The 18,960-nt window shown below is 44.8% G+C and overlaps 1 protein-coding gene across 4 annotated transcripts in view; it reads right to left on the reverse strand.

Moving 5' to 3' along the window:
- Window positions 1–18,960, reverse strand: part of EXD2 (exonuclease 3'-5' domain containing 2) — a 68,972-nt gene continuing 50,012 nt past the window's right edge. For 2 of the 4 annotated variants that reach the window (XM_084866673.1, XM_084866672.1), the window contains exons 5-9: window positions 15,940–16,268; window positions 14,645–14,754; window positions 14,261–14,396; window positions 13,455–13,811; window positions 9,940–11,315 (exon numbers count right to left, since the gene is read on the reverse strand). In XM_084866673.1, the coding sequence (XP_084722799.1) occupies window positions 11,099–11,315; window positions 13,455–13,811; window positions 14,261–14,396; window positions 14,645–14,754; window positions 15,940–16,268 (1,149 nt within the window). In that variant the 3' untranslated portion in view covers window positions 9,940–11,098. Of the gene's footprint in view, window positions 122–9,939; window positions 11,316–13,454; window positions 13,812–14,260; window positions 14,397–14,644; window positions 14,755–15,939; window positions 16,269–18,960 lie in introns of those variants that run through there. The other 2 variants (XM_084866675.1, XM_084866674.1) reach the window with 2 other exon arrangements.

Genomic DNA, 18,960 nt, shown 5'->3' on the forward strand with positions numbered 1-18,960 from the left:
GAGCACAATTTTCTTTATTATCATTTGGCCCCCCTGCATATATTACATACCCTATATATACACCCCAAAACTTGAAAATATTCCATTGGATCAGTCTGAAAACATCTGGATTACAGCATACCTAAAAAGGAGAAATTAGAGCAGTGTACAAGAAATTGGCACGTCCAGGGATCCGGCGAGAAGGAGAACTTGAGAACAGGAGTGGGAGACTTTTCACTGTACGTTTTGTACCTTTTGAACTTTTCACCACATGCGTTTATTACCCTTCATTCATTTATTTTAAGCAATAAAATAAAATAATTAAATACATTAAATTTTAATTTAACTCATTAAATTAAAATTTAATAAATTGAAATTAATTTAGTTAAAATAAATTATTTTAAACAAGGGTGCAGGCCCCTCACATCTGAATCCCCTCCTTCCTGCCACCCTTCCTCTGATTTCTGACTTCTCCTCCTCTGGCTGACCCAGTGCACTGCTCTGTCAGGAAGCAGCTGCCGCCCCCAAAGGTCCATTTCCCAGGCAGGAGCTGTCCCGTTTCTTTCTTCTGCCATAGGCCTTTCTGCAGCTCAGTTCCCGGGGGAGCGGAGCCCACCTGGGGCTGGCATCACAAGCTGGAAGCTGCCCCTCAGCCCAGGCCCTGCCTAACACCAACTCCAGCCGGTGGCCAGCAGCCTGCCTCCCTGCAGCCCAGGCGCCGCGGGGACCTGTGGCTGCACACCGCTGCTGGCTGCCCTTGTCACAGACACTCCGCTCGGCTGAGGAGCTGGTATAGGGACTCCATTCAAGGTGTGCCAGTGAGAGGTTGGCTCCCCTGGCTCCAGCAGCCAGATGGGCAAAGAAGCCCAGGACTTCAGCAAAGGGAGACATGCATGCAGCCAGATTCTCCAGATCTCGCCATTCCCTCTCAAAGACAGACTGCCTTTTGTTTTGTTTTTGCTAATATAACATGAGGACAGGAACATAAAAAAGAAAAACAGCAAAAGGGCCAGAGGTGAGTGGGGAGAAAGGGTCATGAAGGCTCCCTGTCCTCCGGGCCCCACCCCCACGCCACTTGCCTCCACCTGGCAGAGCTGGTGCAGGGTCTGCAGGGCCCCCTCCCGTGGTCCCACCCCCAGTGCCCACTCCTCCACAGCTTTCCCGCAGTGCACCTAGCTCCACGCGGCCTTCCTTTCTCACCTCCTTTCCTGATGATCACCTTGGGTGGGTGCGGGCCCCTCACATCTGAGTCCCCTCCTTCCCACCACCCTTCCTCTGACTCACTCCTCCTCCTCCTCTGGCTGACCCAGTGCACTGCTCTCTGCCAGGAAACAGCTGCCCCCTCTAAGGTCCATTTCCCAGACAGGAGCTGCCCCTGCCCACCACAGGGATGGTCAAGGCAGTTCCTCTGCCCTCCACTTGCGTGCCTTGCACCCAAGTTCTTTTCAGATGGGGGTGGGTGGCCCCCCAACAGCCATGGGAAGGTGGGGGCAAGAGGACAACTGAGAGCCATGGCAGAGACCGGCTGGGAGCAGCAGACAGACGTGCACATGGTAGAGCAGACACAGACAGACTCCATGAGATGCAACGATACAGCCAGGAGGAAAGCAGCTGCAGGGAAAGATGAAGCAGAGAGTGGAGACCAATAAAGTGTCTTAAGTGCTAAGACCAGATGAGGCCTGAGAAGACACCATCCAGAGGACAACCATTGATGATGAGGTCAGAGAAGAGAAGCAGAGGGTCAGTATCCGAGGGGCTGTAAGCCAGAGGAACGGCACAACAGCAATCACTCGGGAAGAGCCACCCAGCCCCCAGCTGCTGGGCTTATTGGCTACAGTGAGCGGGATCTATTTAAAACATACCAGGCATGTTGCCTTGTTCTGTTTCTCTGCCCAGAAAGGGCTGGAGCCAGAGGCTGAGGGAACCATTCCAGCATTAGGACCCTGCACGGACCACTGGGCCCGAGAGCAAGAAGATCCCTGCCCCATCTAGGAATCGCCCGCCTTTCCACCCCACACAGGCTGCCCGCCACTGAGCTTGCGGCACATTGATCGCAGTCCCTGAGGTTGCGTGTGTGATCCACTCCCAGTGGGAAGGACTCAGTGAGCTGCTTCCGTCTCCAAGCTTGTCAGAAAGCAGATGCTGCTCAAATGTGACATCTGCTCCAAAGGGGGCTGAAAGGGAGCGCTCCGACCAGTGGGGATATTCTTAATGAGGACTGGAGAGGCCCGGGCGATTGGATTACAGAAAGACAAAGAGGGGAGCAGGAGAGGACATCGAGGATAAAATGCCCCTCGGGGAACCGTGTGGAACTCGAATTGGGAAACACCATGAACCTCACTCCTTTCCCAAGACCTACCGTGGACCTTTGGGAAGCTCAAATCTGGCGAGGGCCTGACCGCGCGTCCACCTGCCGTAGAGAACAGAGTAGGCTGGGAGCTGGGAGCAGTGGCCAGGGAAAGCCATCCCTGCAAGCTCTGCTCTCCCCTCTGCCGGAGAGGGCAGGAGTGATGGGTTCCTCCTCCCCTGGCCGTTGAGCCCACAAGCTGTGTGAAATACTGCTCTGCGTGAGGATTATGAGTGATTTATTGGTTTGTGATCAAATCAAATTCTGCCTGCCAGAGAAGTCGGCTTTTCAAAATAAATTGGAGGTCAGTTCAATCCAATGTTTAAAGAGGAGGTCTGTGGGAGGTGAATAGCCATCCCGGTTCACGTCGTAACTTTGGAATTCTGATTGTCTGATTTGGGTCGAGGGTGGGAATGTTTATAGATCCACCTATAGTTTGCAATCAAGCATTACTTCAAAACAAACAAAAAACTTAGCTGGTAGGTGTATGCAGGAGTTATTGCTAAAGAAATAGGAAAACAAAAAAACGTTATTGTGGAAACTTTCAAATATATATTTAGAAAGTAATAAGCCTAACATGAAAAACAAAAAACACCCAGCTTCAACCATTATCAACCCATGGCCAATTCTGTGAGAAACAAGGACTTGGAGCCAGCGGACAGAGAGAATGAACTTTCAGTTCAGGACATTTGGGTTATCCTACTGCGGCTACAGGATCCAAGTTTCTGCATGAATGTCCCAGACTAGGGCCTAGAGCACGAAGAAAAGGACAGAGAAACATTAGTGCTGGTTAACAAGCACAGAAGAAACCTGGGACTTTATAAACAAAACAGTATCTCTTTCTCCCTCTCTCTCTCTCTCTCTCTCTCTCTCTCTCTCTCTCTCTCTCTCTGAAGGAGACACCATGCACCAGTAATAGTAACAGTGGCTGTCTTTAAGAACTGAAAGGACTAGCAAGGAGATTCCCTTTTCCTGCTACGTGTTTTTGTTTTTTTACTATCTTTGTATTGATTTCAGAGAGGAAGGGAGAGGGAGATATAGAAAAATCAATGATGAGAATCATTGATCAGCTACCTCCTGCATGCCTCCTCCTGGGGATTGAGTCCACAGCCTGGGCATGTGCCCCTGATCAGAATCAAACCTGGGACCCACAGGCAATGCTCTATCCACTGAGCAAAACCAGCTAGCGCCCTGCTACATGTTTTTAAAAAGTTCTGTGCTAGGTGCATATGTTACCTATTTTTTTACGTAACTTGCTAAAAACAAACATCATGGAGTTTTGCAGTAACCAAGTCCCCTAGTAATGGCAAACTGCCTGCACTCAGACCTCCAGATCTTCATCATATTTTGACCTTATAGTAACTTGCTCAGCTAGATGAATGTACAACTTTCTAATTCCAAACTCTACACCATCAGGACAGATATTTCACATTAAAAAAAAACAAAAACAAAAAAACAGCCTTAATGGTTACATGAGTATATACATTTGTCAAAATTTCACCAAGCTGTAATCTTAGGATTTGTACACTTTACTGTATGTTCACTATACTACCATCCAATAAAGTAGGGGTGTCGAACTCAATCAGAGAAGGGGCCAAAATCTAAAATCCAGCCTAAATTGCGGGCCGAATGGTTTACTGAACAGTCATAAACTGACACTGTCATAAACTGACAGCGGAGTGCAGTGATGACAGCGCGGTGCGGGCCACATTGCAAGGCCTGGCGGGCTGGATTTGACCCGAGGGCCTTGTGTTTGACACATGTGCAATAAAGTATTATTAACAACAATCTCAGCCTTTGTGTACAAACAAGGCAAAGAATTTGGGGGGTTACTGGGTTGGTGGTTCACAGAAAGCTGTTGTTTTGGGAAAACAACACGATGAGGACTTTTTGCAAAAACTTGCTCTTTGGAAAGCGCCACTACAGCATGTGCTTTTGGTTAAGCATTCCATGGCTAAAACGCAACTTCATGCTGACATGCCGAGAGGATGAGGCAAAATCTTGGCCAAGGTCAAGCTCTGCTGATGGTTGAGAGGGGATGGCAGCCAACTGCTCTGCACTTGTATAACATTTAAAAAAGAAAAACTACCCCGGAGTCATCTTCTCTTCCTGTTCAGAGCCAAAGTTAGCCCTGCTCGTCATATCCCAGAACTCCGAGGAAGCCATATGGGCTGCAGCACAGGCCGGCCCATCCTCCTGGGCCAGACAGACAGATCTTGATTAAAAAGAAACGAAGCCAACTGACTGGGGCTCCAGCTGGCCCTCTGGGGTGTAACGGAAGATGTCTGGGTTTTGGATAAAGTTAGGGTCCCTCTAGGAGAGGGTAGAGAAAAGCACTTTAGCTTCCCTTTAGGCTCTCTGGTCACTTTTTCTGGAACAACAACCAACCTGGTAGGAAATGGGGCTCTGGATGTGTAGATGCTTACTGTAATAAGAGCTTCGCGTTTAGCATACTTGTCAGACATCACACCACACCCCCTGTGGGATAGAAAATAAGCCCAAGGATGGACTGGAAGTGTCTTTTCTGCCAGGACGCAGGGAATGGACACAGAGGGGAATGCCTTTCAGCAGCTTATAAAATGCAAACTTTATAGTTTGCACATGACTGTCTAGCCTGGCAGAGGTGAGTCCAAGGCGAGTCAGGGTCATACAAAACGCAGGTCCCAGCCGCCTCCCAGCCGCCCTGAATTCATGTCTTGGAATTCATGGTGGATAACAATGTGTTAACAATGATGGCCCCTCAAATTTTCTTAGGTAATCATGACAACATTAAAAAAAGAGAATATTTTTAACTTACTGGTTTACTACTTTCCCTTTAAAGTCTCCAATTCTCGCCGGGACCGGTTTGGCTCAATGGATAGAGCGTCGGCTTGGGGACTGAGGGGTCCCAGGTTCGATTCCGGTCAAGGGCATGTTCCTTGGTTGCGGGCATATCCCCAGTAGGGGGTATGCAAGAGGCAGCTGATCGATGACTCTCTCTTATCGATGTTTCTGACTCTCTATCTCTCTCCCTTCCTCTCTGTATAAAATCAATAAAATAAAATAAAAATTAAAAAAGTCTCCAATTCTACTCAATTCTCTGTATACAGTATAGACTTAATTTCTCCTATCCTTAAAATGAGAAGCAGTCATTCTTCTTTAAAAATATATATATATTTTATTGATTTTAAATTTATTTTTAATTTTTTTTTACAGAGAGGAAGGGAGAGGGATAGAGAGTTAGGAACATCAGTGAGAGAGAAACATCAGAAACATCCATCAGCTGCCTCCTACACACCCCCTACTGGGGATGTGCCCAAAACCAATGCCCTTGACCAGAATCGAACCTGGGACCCTTCAGTCTGCAGGCCGATGTTCTATCCACTGAGCCAAACAGGCTAAGACAAAGCAGTCAACTCTTTTTTCTCAATATCCTCCCATCTAGAATACTTGGAAAGCTTGCCTCATTTCCATCCTGCATTTATCTCTTATTAAACCTTATAGCACTAGTACGGTGGCTGAAGATAAAGATTTCTCTTCTTCCTTTCCTGTTAAATAGTGCGCTGAGTAGCAATGTGATTCCCTAAGGCCACACACACACAGCACAGCTGGGTGAGAAGGGCATTTTGATCCTAGGGGGAGTGCCAGATGGAGGCAGCAGGCACTCCCCAGTCAGGGAGGCCAGGAGGACATGGGGTGGCACCCTGCTGCCCTCCCACCCCTCCTTTCCACGCACAGTCCCCACAGTCCCGTTCCCAGGGCTGGGGCGGGAGGAGAGTGTGAGCGAGGCAGAAGACTCTATCACCCCGGGAAAGCGCCACATACAGAAGCAGTGGGACGAACTACAGAATGCTACAGCTAAGAAGGCCCGAATAGCACACCTAATTCCAACTCCTCATTTTACTGGTAAGTAAAGGAGCCCAGAAAAGTTACATGATAGAACCCAGGTCACCAGCTCACCCCTCTGATCCTCCACCTCGTGACAGAACTGAGTTTAAAAAAGAGCAAAATATAAAGCCCATGAACTGTATTTCCATCACCACCACCAAATAAACGTACCTCCTTTAAAACAACCGACGTCTCAATCTCATTTCTTTCCAGTCCATTAGCTCACTAAGCTCAAATTTCTGATTCCTGCCCAGGATTTCATGGAGACCCTGACAGCCTGAGTAATCAGGAGCCCAACTGTGCCCAGCATGTGGCAGCTGAGAAGGGAGATCTTTGCGAAGCAGGAGCAGAATATAAGTAGCCTCTTCAGCTCAGGAATGTTGGGGGCCACGCGTCATGCTTATAATAATGCCGACTCTAAACTCAGCAGCGTTTTGAAGTTTACGCTGGCAGAAAGGCAACGAGCTACCCATTTAGCAAGAGAGAGAAATATAAGAATGAATAACAAATAAGGAAGGAGGACAATGCTTTCAGTCTGGAGGGTGTGAGATTAACCACTCCATTCAAGAGAATGATCTTCAAGGCAGTCACGTTAGAAGAGGGACAAACTAGGACGCGTGAACCAGGTCCTTGACATTCCCGGTGTGCAAATGAAATCAGTTCTTGATTTCCCCTCAGCGATACCCATTTGTTCCTGCCACCCACGGTGTCCAGGGACCTCCAACGGGCTGTCTGCAGACAGAGCTGATGAGTAGAAAACAACAGTCTGATGTACTTCCCACCTTCCCAAAAAATGGATTGGAATTCCCAAAAAGGGCCTTGGTGCCTCAAGCAAAAAGAAAAAAAGAGTGATTAACGCATGTACAGTAGGCTGGTGGGGCAGGTACTTCTGAACAAGTGGGCTGCTGGCATGTCAGCCCTGTTCCATCACCTGATGCAAAACTGATCCAGGATGAAGGTATTAGGCTCCAGCATGAGGAGGCAACATTGGTGCATACCTGAAAATTATAACTGAGTTTTAAACTAAACATGTTTGGGGGATTATGTATTTTTTTTATGTTATTCAGATCAAGAGTTAATCAAAACAAGAATCATTCTTATACCTTCTCATAAAAAAATAATTAAAAACAAACAAACAAACAAAAAAAAAAACTGGTTCTCATTGTTTTCCTAAGGGACTGGGTACTCTAAAAATGACAATCTACACAACAGAAGAGACAAAAGATCAGAAAGAGGAATCCTTTAAAAATATATAATAATTAGTGAATAGCAAACTGAGAAACTATCTCCTTTAAAAATAAAAAGTGATATCTCTCATGAGGATGAGACAAAATGGAAAAAAATTAAAGGAAGAAAGGGTAAATGAATGAGTAAAAATCTCAAAGGGGCAAGGTAAACTAAGAATTTAAATTACAGTCAAATGTGAGAGCCCCGAACTCACAGGCAGACAGGAAGCTGAACAAAAGCTTCCTGTCTGCCTGTGAGTTTCCTAAGCGCCTAAAATGAGGGATTAAAATGGCTTTATTTCTACAGAACACATTTTGTCATCTGATCTCTGTCCGTGACAGGGGTAAGAATAAGTAACTTATGGCTGCACTCTTAAAGCAGCAACAAATCCCTGAATATTGTGCTTTGTTCTCTTTCAGATAGTAAAGCACCAATTGCTTATCTAGCAAAAAAAAAAAAAAAAGAATCTATAGTTTTTATTTTAAAATAAAAACGTTCATTTTAAGTTATTTTTACATTTTTATTTTCAAACAAGCAGTTTTTCCAAAACACATTGGCTGCAAGGGGCAAACGAGGCGATGGAGAGCGGGACACAGAGGGACGCAGAGAAAAGGCCCTGACCGGAACACTCAGAGAGGCCCTTGCTGGGAACTGTCCTCTCACCGCTACTCACAGAGAAGCTCGGCAAATGCACTGGAACATGAGCCACAGGGTCAACGAGAAGCCGTCCCTAACCCTCATCCCTAGAGATGCTTTCAACTTGTACTCACACCAGCAATGTGAGGCCCCTCCTCCCGATCCAATCTCGAGGGTTCTATTCTAATGAAATTATTAAAGACACAAAGATGTATACATTAAGAAAGTTCACCACAGCGTCACCGATATTAACAAAGAACCTGAAACAACCAAAATTTTCAAGTATGGGGATGTATAACTAAAGTAAGGAAGATCTACTTTTCAATACTGACACAGGAAATTACTTATTTGTGATACCATGTTAAGTGAGGGGGGATATAGGATACCCAGCTGTATATATATATGACTCTCAACTTGGTTTAAATACATATATTACATGCATTTTTATACACCAAAAGGAAATTCATAAATATACCAGCCAAGGTTAGCTTGTTCTAGATGGAGGCAAGATGAATGATTTTTATTCTTTTTTTTAGACTCATCTATAATAAACATATATTACTTTTGTATCAGAAAAAAACATTAAGTATTTCTAGTATGCCTACTCTAAAATATCTTATTTAAAATAGCAATTGTCAGCCTTAGGGAAAGGCTGCTAGAGCCCAAGGCTGACGAGCCCTGGCCAGTGTGGCTCAGCAGGTTGGGCATCTTCCCGAGGACAGAAAGGTCGTAGGTTCAATTCCCAGTCAGGGTACATGCCTGGGTTATGGGCTTGTTACCTGGTGGGGGTTGTGCAGGAGGCAACCGATCGATGTTTCTCTCTCTTTCCTTTCCTTTCTCTCTCTCTAAAATATCTTTAAAAATAAAGTTCAACGTTGACTCAGTGAACAAAAGACTCAAATCTACACAAGTAACTTCTGAAAAGGATGCGACACCTCTTGTGCTAGTCTAGCCACCGTGGCTTTGCAGGGAGGTCTGCTGGGGAGCCCAATCCTTCTTCTCACAGCAACCACTGCACCTTAATTGATCTTGTACAAGTCTCTTACCTCAGCATGAGGATCACATGGGAAGAGAACGAAAGAGTCCTAATCCCTGTTTCAGAGGAAGTTTTTCTTTAAAAGCTATCAAAAATGACCCCAAATAAAGAACACACATTTAAAAATATATACTTTTATTGATTTCAGAGAGGAAAGGAGAGGAAGAGAGAAAAATCAATGATGAGAGAAAATCATTGATGGTCTGCCTCCTGCACGCCCTCTACTGGGAATTAAGCCCACATTCTGAGCATGTGCCCTTGACTGGAATCGAATCCAGGACTCTTCGGTCCACAGGTCGACGTTCTATCCCCTGAGTCAAACAGGCTAGGGCTAAGGTCTGTAAATTTTGAAACATAAATCATGGGTTGTGTTCAGGAACAATGTATAAAAGTCTCTTCTCAAGAAGGAATGTAAAACAAAATCTTTGAGTGCCACCTTGTGGCAAGTCTGACTACTACATGACCACCTGTCAGTCTCCATGGGCTCCAAACAGTATGGTCAGAGACACAGGCCCCTAATAACCTACAGCATTGAACATATGGTCCCCACAGTGCATGGTACTATTCATTTTCAAGGATTTCTAGTTTAGATCCCAGAGATGCCTTTTTGAGGAAAAGGTGGAATGAAGGGGCAAAGGAACAACATGCAGGATGTGCACGTGTGTTTGTAGGTTGCTGTTGACCTGCCAAAGCTGCGCTGGGGGTGTGTGTGTGTGTGTGTGTGTGTGTGTGTGTGTGTGTGTCCATCCGTGCTCGCATATGATGGTACTACTGCATGGACAACTATCTCTTCCCCCAAGAATATTTACCAACTTTATAAAGTTATGAAGAAACAATTTTTACAGTAACAGTCAGTAAGTTTTGTGCTTAGAAGTTTTATTTATCAATGTTAGAGCAACCATCACCAACTTGAGCACATTTCATGTGTAAAGTGGCGACCTCACATTTTGAAAGAAAAAACACCCCACTGTTTTAACATCTAAACACATAAGAAGTCGCAGTGTTCCAGGTATGGGTGGAGGTGGAGAGATCCTCACTGCAACCAAAGACTCCAGGAGAGGATTAAGTTCTGGAAAGAGGTCAGTACTGCAAATTGATGGAAACAGAACACTCTGCAAGGACCTGATGCTGATTCTGAGAAAAGATAATCTTCCTCCCAGAAAGGGATTAAGCTAAAAGCCTCGCAGTTATGGGCAGGAGGATGGCAACCAGCAGACAATGAACAGCATGAGAGGAAAAGCACAGCAGCTTATCGAAGCTCTCTGGGGAGATGGTGCTGAGGCTTCTGTCCCCCTCCCTCCCCCAGGTGGAAGGCCTGTCTCTAGAAAATGATTCTTCTAGTGCTAGTGTGGAAGCAAAGAAAGGATGGTGTCGCTTTGGTCTTTGACATGTCCAGGGAAGTAAGCTCAAGTGTGTGAAATAAACTGAAGTGATTCCATTGGGAATGGATCCCAAACAGGTGCATTGTGGGAGAGCAACGGGCCAAAGAATTTATCGTTACGAGGCTGAACTGGGAAAATTAATCTGAACCCTTGATTGTCTCTCAACTCCCTAGAAAAACTTTTTCTCCCCTCCTAGCCTGACGGGATTGAAATACTGACAGCCCATTTGAGATAAATCAATGTACTGAACAGGGAAAAATGTATTTAAAAAACCTGAGAGTCCTGACAAGTCACTTCAGGGAGAAGCCTTCATTTGCCATCTGCCCAGGGAAAGCAGAAGAGAAAGAGTAAAATAAATTCAAGACCCTCCTTGTCCACAAAAATAAAATAAAATGGAGAAAAAAGAGAATTCTCATTCTGCCCAACTAAAATTCAAAACCATAAGCTCCCCTTAAAACAAGAGCCATGCTCCATCCACCAGAAACATCCTGGGGTCAGTATGGGTTAGTATTCTGAGTTGTGTCACAGGCTTTGACAATTAACAACGTATGAAAACGGGAAGAGGTGACGGTTCCACCTTGGCTCCAGCTTCCCAGCGGTCCTCACCTGGGAGGAGAGCAGCCCTCACGACAGCTTGATGGGAAGGTCTTCCCCGTACTTCCGGAGCAGCTTCTGGTGGTTGTGGTCCACGGACCACTGCTGGGGCAGGTGCTTGGGCTGCATGGAGTCCAGGAAGTGCTGGCGCCAGCGGCTCTCCAGCTGCATGAGGGAGCGCAGCCCGCCCCGGCCATGGCACCGCACCACCTTCAGCCCATGAGGAATGTAGTTTTCATTGGAAATCCTGCCAAGATACGAAGTACAAAGGTCTGAGGGAAATGGGCACAGGACGGTCTCCCAGATGCTCCACATGCTGCGGGCCACGGGGCTCACAGAGTATGAAGGAGGCTGCTAGACTAGCGGGCGGGCTACATTAATGTCTCCGAAACATCCTCTTTCTCTTATATGCTGCTGCTGCTGCTGCTGCTGCTTCTTCTTTTTTTTTTTTAAGTTTGGGCATGTTGCCCACAATTCAACAGAGGGCATTTGGGGACTCAGAGCTGAACTCGTGGGGAAACCACTGCATCGTCCTTTAGAGGACCCTCCTGTCTGGCTGATGAGGGTGAAGAGGGCTAGCCCTGTATTTACTCCAGGATGCTCAGTTACCAGCTCACGCCTCTTTCAAGTTATTCATCCTGAACCATGCCCAGTATTTACATGAGGCTGTTCAACCAGGCTGTTAACCTGTGTTCCAGTTTCTCATAACAGTGCAATACCTGTGTGTAAAATGCAAGGGAGGGGGCCTTTCTTTAGGACCTCCCTCCTCACAAAAGGAATGATAAATCAGATCCAGGAGAATGATCACATCCTGAGAAGTGTCACACCCGTGACAAGATCACAGCCTGAGAAGCGCTGTAGTCACAATGAAAGGCCGCGGTGGCTCGCTGTGCAGCTGGTGCTGTTTAACAGGAAAACAACCCCTGCTTCCTTCCCAGCTATGCTGAGGGGCCTTCAAACCTGCTCTGAAGCCGGGTGATTAGTGCTTTCACCTCCTCTGAATAAAGCTCTCCTTTCTCAGGAGCCCCTGCCCGGCAGACACAGCTCCTCTCCCTGCACCCACGCCCCTCTCATCCTCCTCCCAAGACCCCGCCAGTCTAGCAGCATCAGTGCCTTCTGCGCATTTCTGGACATTTTACTAGTTAGCTGCTGAGCATCCCACTAACTTGTCTATCTTTTCCAAAACAGCTGTTTTTCTTGGTCCTAGCAAGATAAATACTAGAAAGGTCTGTGGTTGGAAGGGGAAGTTTGGTTGCTTTAGGAAACACATTTGGGGATTGGTTAAAGGAGCCAGTGTCATTAATTTCTAATATGACCTTGGCAGGTTACTTAATTTTAACCTCAGGGTATCTACGGTACTATGAAACTTGGAAAACAAAACGTATTCTATAACCTCGATGAGGATAAAATTCAGTAATAATTTTTTTAAACTATGATTTTCTTTTTTTAAAGTAAGATACAATGTTAGTTAACAGTAAGAAGCCTAAATTATACCTCATAGGGTCTGCTAGAATAAAGCAACTTATGTAAAGGTTAGTAGCCTGCTAGATAAATGTATCTATAAATATTTGGTAAATATTTGCTGCTACAGTTAAAGTATTTTGGGGTTATTTATAACAAAAATATTATAGGCAACCAGCATGACTAACAGAGTTTTGTGAACTTAACAGTTCAATTATTTCAACCCCTAGGACTTCTGAAGAAATTGAGTTGGGAAGCAGAACTATAGCAGGTGGCCCAGAATTTTTATCATCTGCATTACGGAAATATTCATTTCTTAGGACCACAAACTTCTCATTGAGGAACACTGACTTAAGGCATATGAATTCAACTGTGTACTAATGGAGGAGGAGGTCTGAGAAAATAAGGAACGAAGGAAAAAGGAGAAAATAGTAATGGGATTCTGGCCAGCTTCCATCAGTGGGTCAGTGCCCTGGAGTGCAGGACACATGAATCCATTGTCACAATCCCCACAGACCTGAATGAGGCGAGACACAAACCACACATGCTGTGTTTCATGGGCAACTTCAGTGATTTGAGGGCATTTCCTGACTATTATTTTCATCTTATGTGCTGACTTGAGGATTTACTTCTGCACTAAACATATAAAGCACAACTCTACTGCATTTCAACTTTCCCACTAATCATGAAAACTAGATATAAGTATTATGACTTAGAGGGTCATATACTTTAAGATAGAAGGAAAGTCTCCTATAGAAAGGAAATTCTCAAATAGATTGTTCTATCTCACCCCCGAGGTATTTTAAACCATTAGATACTGGGATAATTATGAGATTATGCACTGCACCTAAATGACTAATGCCCCCCCCCCCCCGCCCCCCAGATTAATCCTCACTCCTTCTCTGACCAGAACTGTCCATTGTACCTGGTCTCCAGGCTGGCAGCCTCTTGAAGCATCTCCTCTGTGACCGTGTCTGTGTTATAAAACTCTCTGAGAGGTTTCAGCAGCTCCTCCTTTCGATGGGCAGGCAGGCTTTCGGCGTTGAGCAGGGCCCTGGCTCCGGAGCGCATCTGCCTGCGCTCTGGATCCTCCAGCAGGCGCAGGCCCTCCTCAGAGCCAATGGGGGCCTGGAACTCCTTGGCCAGCTGCTGCTTCAAGTGGTTGTCGTAATAGTTGGAGATGGCATGGCAGGAGGTGCAGAGCAGCAGGACATCGTGGGAGTTGTGGTCCTTCATCTCAATGGGGAAGTGCTTCCGGTACTCGTGTGGGATCACGTTTTTCCTGAACAAGCCCACCCAGAAGGCAGTGCTCATTAGCACGAGACAGAAAACACACCTGTAGCTAGCACAGGGGCCGCTAGGATTCTGATCTGGGCCTGAACATAACTGTGAAGCCTTGGGTACCACAACCCGACAGAGACGATATAAAAATACTACCTATTCCACTCTCGGCCCACCTACAGAGAGAAAGGCAGCTTCTGAAGGAACTGCTCTCCATTCCTCGGTGAGCAGAAGGGAACCACTCTCTTTCTGCATTCCAGAAACTAAGAACTGGGCTCAGGAAGAGTAGGGACACCAGAGCAAGGCCAGGCCGAGTGGCAAAACTCTCAGGGAAACTGGGATGCACCCTCAGGATCAAGTGGGCAGACTCCAGCAAGGCCCCTGAGGGCTCTGCATACAGCTACAAAGGCAATTTTAGTGCAGGCAGACAAGCAGGCAACCCGCACTCACCGAATGTAGGAGTCTTTCTTGCCACACACTACACACAAGTTCTCTTTAACCATCAAGTAGTAGTCTCCTGGGGATTCCGGTCTTCCCGCAGGCTCAAACTGTAGCCTGACTACAAAAGGCTCTTGACTCACCAGCTCTTAGAGAAAAGAAGTCTTAGTTAGTATCTGCCTGTTCAGTTGTGCCCCAGAGAAGAAAAACCACCTTAATTGTTCTCGGCTGTCCTGGCAGACAACACTATTTCTGGGTCTTGAATAGTCCTGTCCCATGTGACTTAAGGTCTCTCTGCCTACTTCTATTCATCCCTCTCCCTCCTCTCACTCCCCACTCCTGCCAGTGCCACATGCACCTAATTTATAGATCAAATATGACAGTTGACTCTCAAACCTCCAATGCCTTTGTCCAGGTACCACTGAGCTTTTCTTCGATCACAAGTGCACAGGGGCTGTCCATCAGGAGCATGGAGGAAGCAGTTATCATAGAGTGGTGATTTTCTGCTGGGAAGGGAGAAAGAGGGCTAAACCTGAAAGCTAACCATTGGTCAAGGCATTGGTCATCTTCCCATGTTCTCTTCTGAGTGAGCTAGGCTATTCTCAACACCACCGCCAACAACAAAACTGAACATGGAAAGAGCATATTAATCCCTCCATTTGCACTGAGCTAGGAAACAGAAATAAAAATGAAGAACGTATACTTCTAGTTTCAATACGTATGGACTGGGACATTACGGACTAAGTTCTATTGTGAAACAAGCAGGAACAGAGCACTGCCCTTTGGAGTAATCACTGGATTAAACAAAGTAAATTAAAATGAAAGAACTTGAAGTTAAAGTAATGAGGGCCACGTGGGTTTATTTCTGGCTCAAACACAACACTTGCTTCAATTTAATTATCCAGTTCCTGAAGGAACTTTGTTACAGGACCAGAGGTTATTAGTCATCTTTCTGCAACATGGGCATAAATTGTACAGGAAAATTCTCCTTGGCTAGGGAGTAGCATTGGCTTAGAGCTGATGCCATTCTAAATAGTCAAATACTAAATGAACAAGAAATCAGATGACACATTTCTCCTGAAAAGTATGAGGCACTTTATGTTATTCACAGCTATCCTGAAGCAAGCAGGAATGATTAATTATACTTTCATTTATAACTGGAGAAAGTATAGGTCTAAGGTCAAATCAGGGTCTGAGACAAAGCTAAGTTAAGCTTTCCTCATTACCACTCCAACTGCTCAACAATGAAGAAGTAAAAGGAGTCCTAGCTGGTTTTGCTCAGTGGATAAAGCATCAGCCTGCAGACCAAAGGGTCCCGGGTTCCATTCCGGTCAAGGGCATGTAACTCAATTACAGGCTCCTCCCCAGCCCAGGCCCTGGTCGGGCACATGCAGGAGGCAACCAATCGATGTGTTTCTCTCACATCGATGTTTTTCTTCGTCTTTCCCTCTCTCCTCCACTCTCCCTAAAAATCAATGGGAAAATATCCTCAGATGAGGAAGAGGAAAGTACACAAATAAATCAAAGGATAGCTCCAAATGTCCTTGAAGGAAAGGAAGAATAATAACCCCTGGAGAACCACTGCTTCCTTACCACACGCCTCCTCCCATCCTCAGGGTGAGATTTCACATGTGCCTTTTGCTCGAGGCTGGGCCTCTGACACTTTACTAGACAGGAAACAAGTCAATTACCTGGCAGAATAGCCCACCCCCAGGGGCTTTCTTTTATGTTTTCTGGGGTCTCTCCCTTGCTGGTTGCCGGGCACCATTACATCGACCTTAGACTTATTTCCTGGCTTTTGCTGAGATTCTGTTGCTTCCCCATTAACCTCTTCTCCCAATCTGCTAATTCCTTTGCTTCGGAATGGGATGTCTACAAAATCTTGGTATTTCTCCAAAACTTTTCTCCAGCCAATGCGGTCATCATTTTCTTCTAAAGCTGGATTCCTAGAGAAAGGGTATCCAAGAAGATGGAGAAAGAGAGCCACTGAAATCTGGGCATCCCTGGCAGCATAAATCACCTGAAGAGAAAAATCAGAGATCAGTGGAATCTAGAAGGCAAACCAGAGAGAGAACTTCAAAGGCATCACAAAGATATAAACAACTTCCAGGTCTAATTTAAGATGTATGATAACCTCGACATCTTCTTAACAACTTTATTATGAAAAATGTAAAACTATACAAAAGCAGCCGAAACCAGTTTGGCTCAGTGGATAGAGTGTCGGTCTGCAGACTGAAAGGTCCTAGATTCAATTCCGGTCAAGGGCATGTACATTGGTTGTGGGCACATCCCCGGTAGGGGGTATGCAGGAGGCAGCTGGTCGATGTTTCTCTCTCAACGACATTTCTAGCTCTCTATCCCTCTCCCTTCCTCTCTGTGGAAAATCAATAAAATATATTAAATATATATATATATTTTTTTAAAGCAAATCAGATGTGTAATGAATCCTCATGTTTCCTATGTTTTAACTAAAATAGTTAAAATAATTACTTACTTTAAATGCTTGAAAATCCTAATCTATATAAATCAGTGAGGTTTACTTCTGTTTACATAATTTTATTGTATCTGTTACCAAATCCACTGGACAGATTTTTTTCAAATCTGGGGTAGGGTAGTTACAACTAGTACATGAACTTCACTTTGGGGATAGTCATCATCTAGAACAGCCTAGACCAACATTCATTAAGAGGCCTGTGTGACTGCTCTCGATAGTTTGGCTTAGTGGATAGAGCGTTGGCCTGTGGACTGAAGAATCCTGGGTTCGATTCTGGTCAAGAGCACATGCCTAGGTAGTGGGCTTAATCCCCGGTACGGGTGTGCAGGAGGCAGCCAATCAATGATTCTCTCTCATCATTCACGTTTCAATCTCTCTCTCTCCCTTCCACTCTGAAATCAATAAAAAAATATGTATTTTTAAAAATCACAAAGCCCGCCGAAACTGATTTGGCTCAGTGGTAGAGCGTGGTCTGCGGACTGAAAGGTCCCAGGTTCGATTCCGGTTAAGGGCATGTACATTGCTTGTGGGCAAATCCCCGGTAGGGGGTGTGCAGGAGGCAGCTGGTCGATGTTTCTCTCTCATCGACATTTCTAACTCTCTCTCCCTCTCCCTCTCTGTAAAAAAATCAATAAAATATATTAAAAAATAAATAAATAAAAATAAAAATCACAAAGCCCATTTTTGGAATTTATTTATTTATAATGAGAAGTCATTCTCCCAAGCAATTGGTTATAAGCAAGCTGATTATAAATAAAAGTAGTCAACAGTATAATTAATAGCTTTTCTCAAAAAGGCTATAAAGACTTTAAGATTATTATTTTTTAAAATGTATTTTCATTGATTTCAGAGAGGAAGGGAGAGGAAGATAGAAACTTCAATGATAAAAGGGAATCATCGATCGCTGCCTCCTGCATGCCCCTTCTCCCACCCCCCACCCCCAGAAATCAAGCCCACAATCTGGGCATGTGCCCTGACCAGAATCGAACCATGACCTCCTGGTTCATAGGTCGATGCTCAACCACTGAACCTCACAGGCTGGGCTTATTTTAATTCACTATAATAACCAACTCTGTCATGGGCATAAACAATAATGTGGTGATTTCGGTGGGGAAGAGGGTGAGTGGAGGTGGAAGAGGGTATGGGGGGATAAATGATGATGGGGATAAATGATAAATTTTTTAAAAATTAAATTTAGCCCAAACCGGTTTGGCTCAGTGGTAAAGCATCGGTCTGTGGACTGAAAGGTCCCAGGTTCGATTCCGGTCAAGGGCATGTACATTGGTTGTGGGCACATCCCTGGTAGGGGGTGTGCAAGAGGCAGCTGGTCGAGGTTTCTCTCTCATTGATGTTTCTAGCTCTCTATCGCTCTCCCTTCCTCTCTGTAAAAAAATCAATAAAATATATATTTTTTTAAATTTAATTTAAAAAGCATACACACACAAAAAACAAGCCTGGTAAATGGAACTATTTTTTTAATTTCTTAAATGCTTAATAAAATTTCCACCTAGACCCAACAATCTACATATCTATCAGCAAGTTGTCTCCCATTGGAAAAGAGTATACTTGAATGAAAAGTTCTGAGTGCTTTCTAACAAATTATTTTTCAAGTGATAAAAAACAAACAAAAAAAAAACAAGGTACTTGCAACAAGTGGTGCTGGAACAACTGGATATCTACATGCAAAAGAATGAAGTTGAACCTCTACCTCATAACACACACAAAAATTAACTCAAAATGGATCATAAACCTAAGTGTAAGAGCTAAAACGTAAGACTTTTAGAAGAAAACAGAGGAGTAAATGTTTATGACTGTGGGTTAGGCAATGATTTCTTAGATATGAAACCAAAAGCATGAATAATTTTTTAAAAATAAAACACTGACCCCATCAAATTTGAAAACCTTTGTGCTTCAAACGACACCACCAAACCTAGCTGTCGGAGGAGGGCGGAGGGGAGAATGGCTGCTAATGGGTACAGTGTTTCTTTTTGGGGAGCGGAAAATGTTCTAAAATTAGATTGTGATAGTTGCATAACTCTGCAAATATACTAAAATCCATCTATTTGTACATTTTAATGGGTGAACTTTATTGTGTGTGAATTATATTTCAGTAAAACTATTATACTTGATCTTAGCCAAAAGGCAGAGAGACAATTCAGTAAAATTATTAAGTGGAAGGAAGCAAAGAAGGAATGAATGAACAAACCAAGGCACAAAG

Source organism: Pipistrellus hanaki, assembly GCF_964339955.1.
Source record: "Pipistrellus hanaki genome assembly, chromosome: 1".
In the NCBI taxonomy this organism is placed as follows: domain Eukaryota; kingdom Metazoa; phylum Chordata; class Mammalia; order Chiroptera; family Vespertilionidae; genus Pipistrellus; species Pipistrellus hanaki.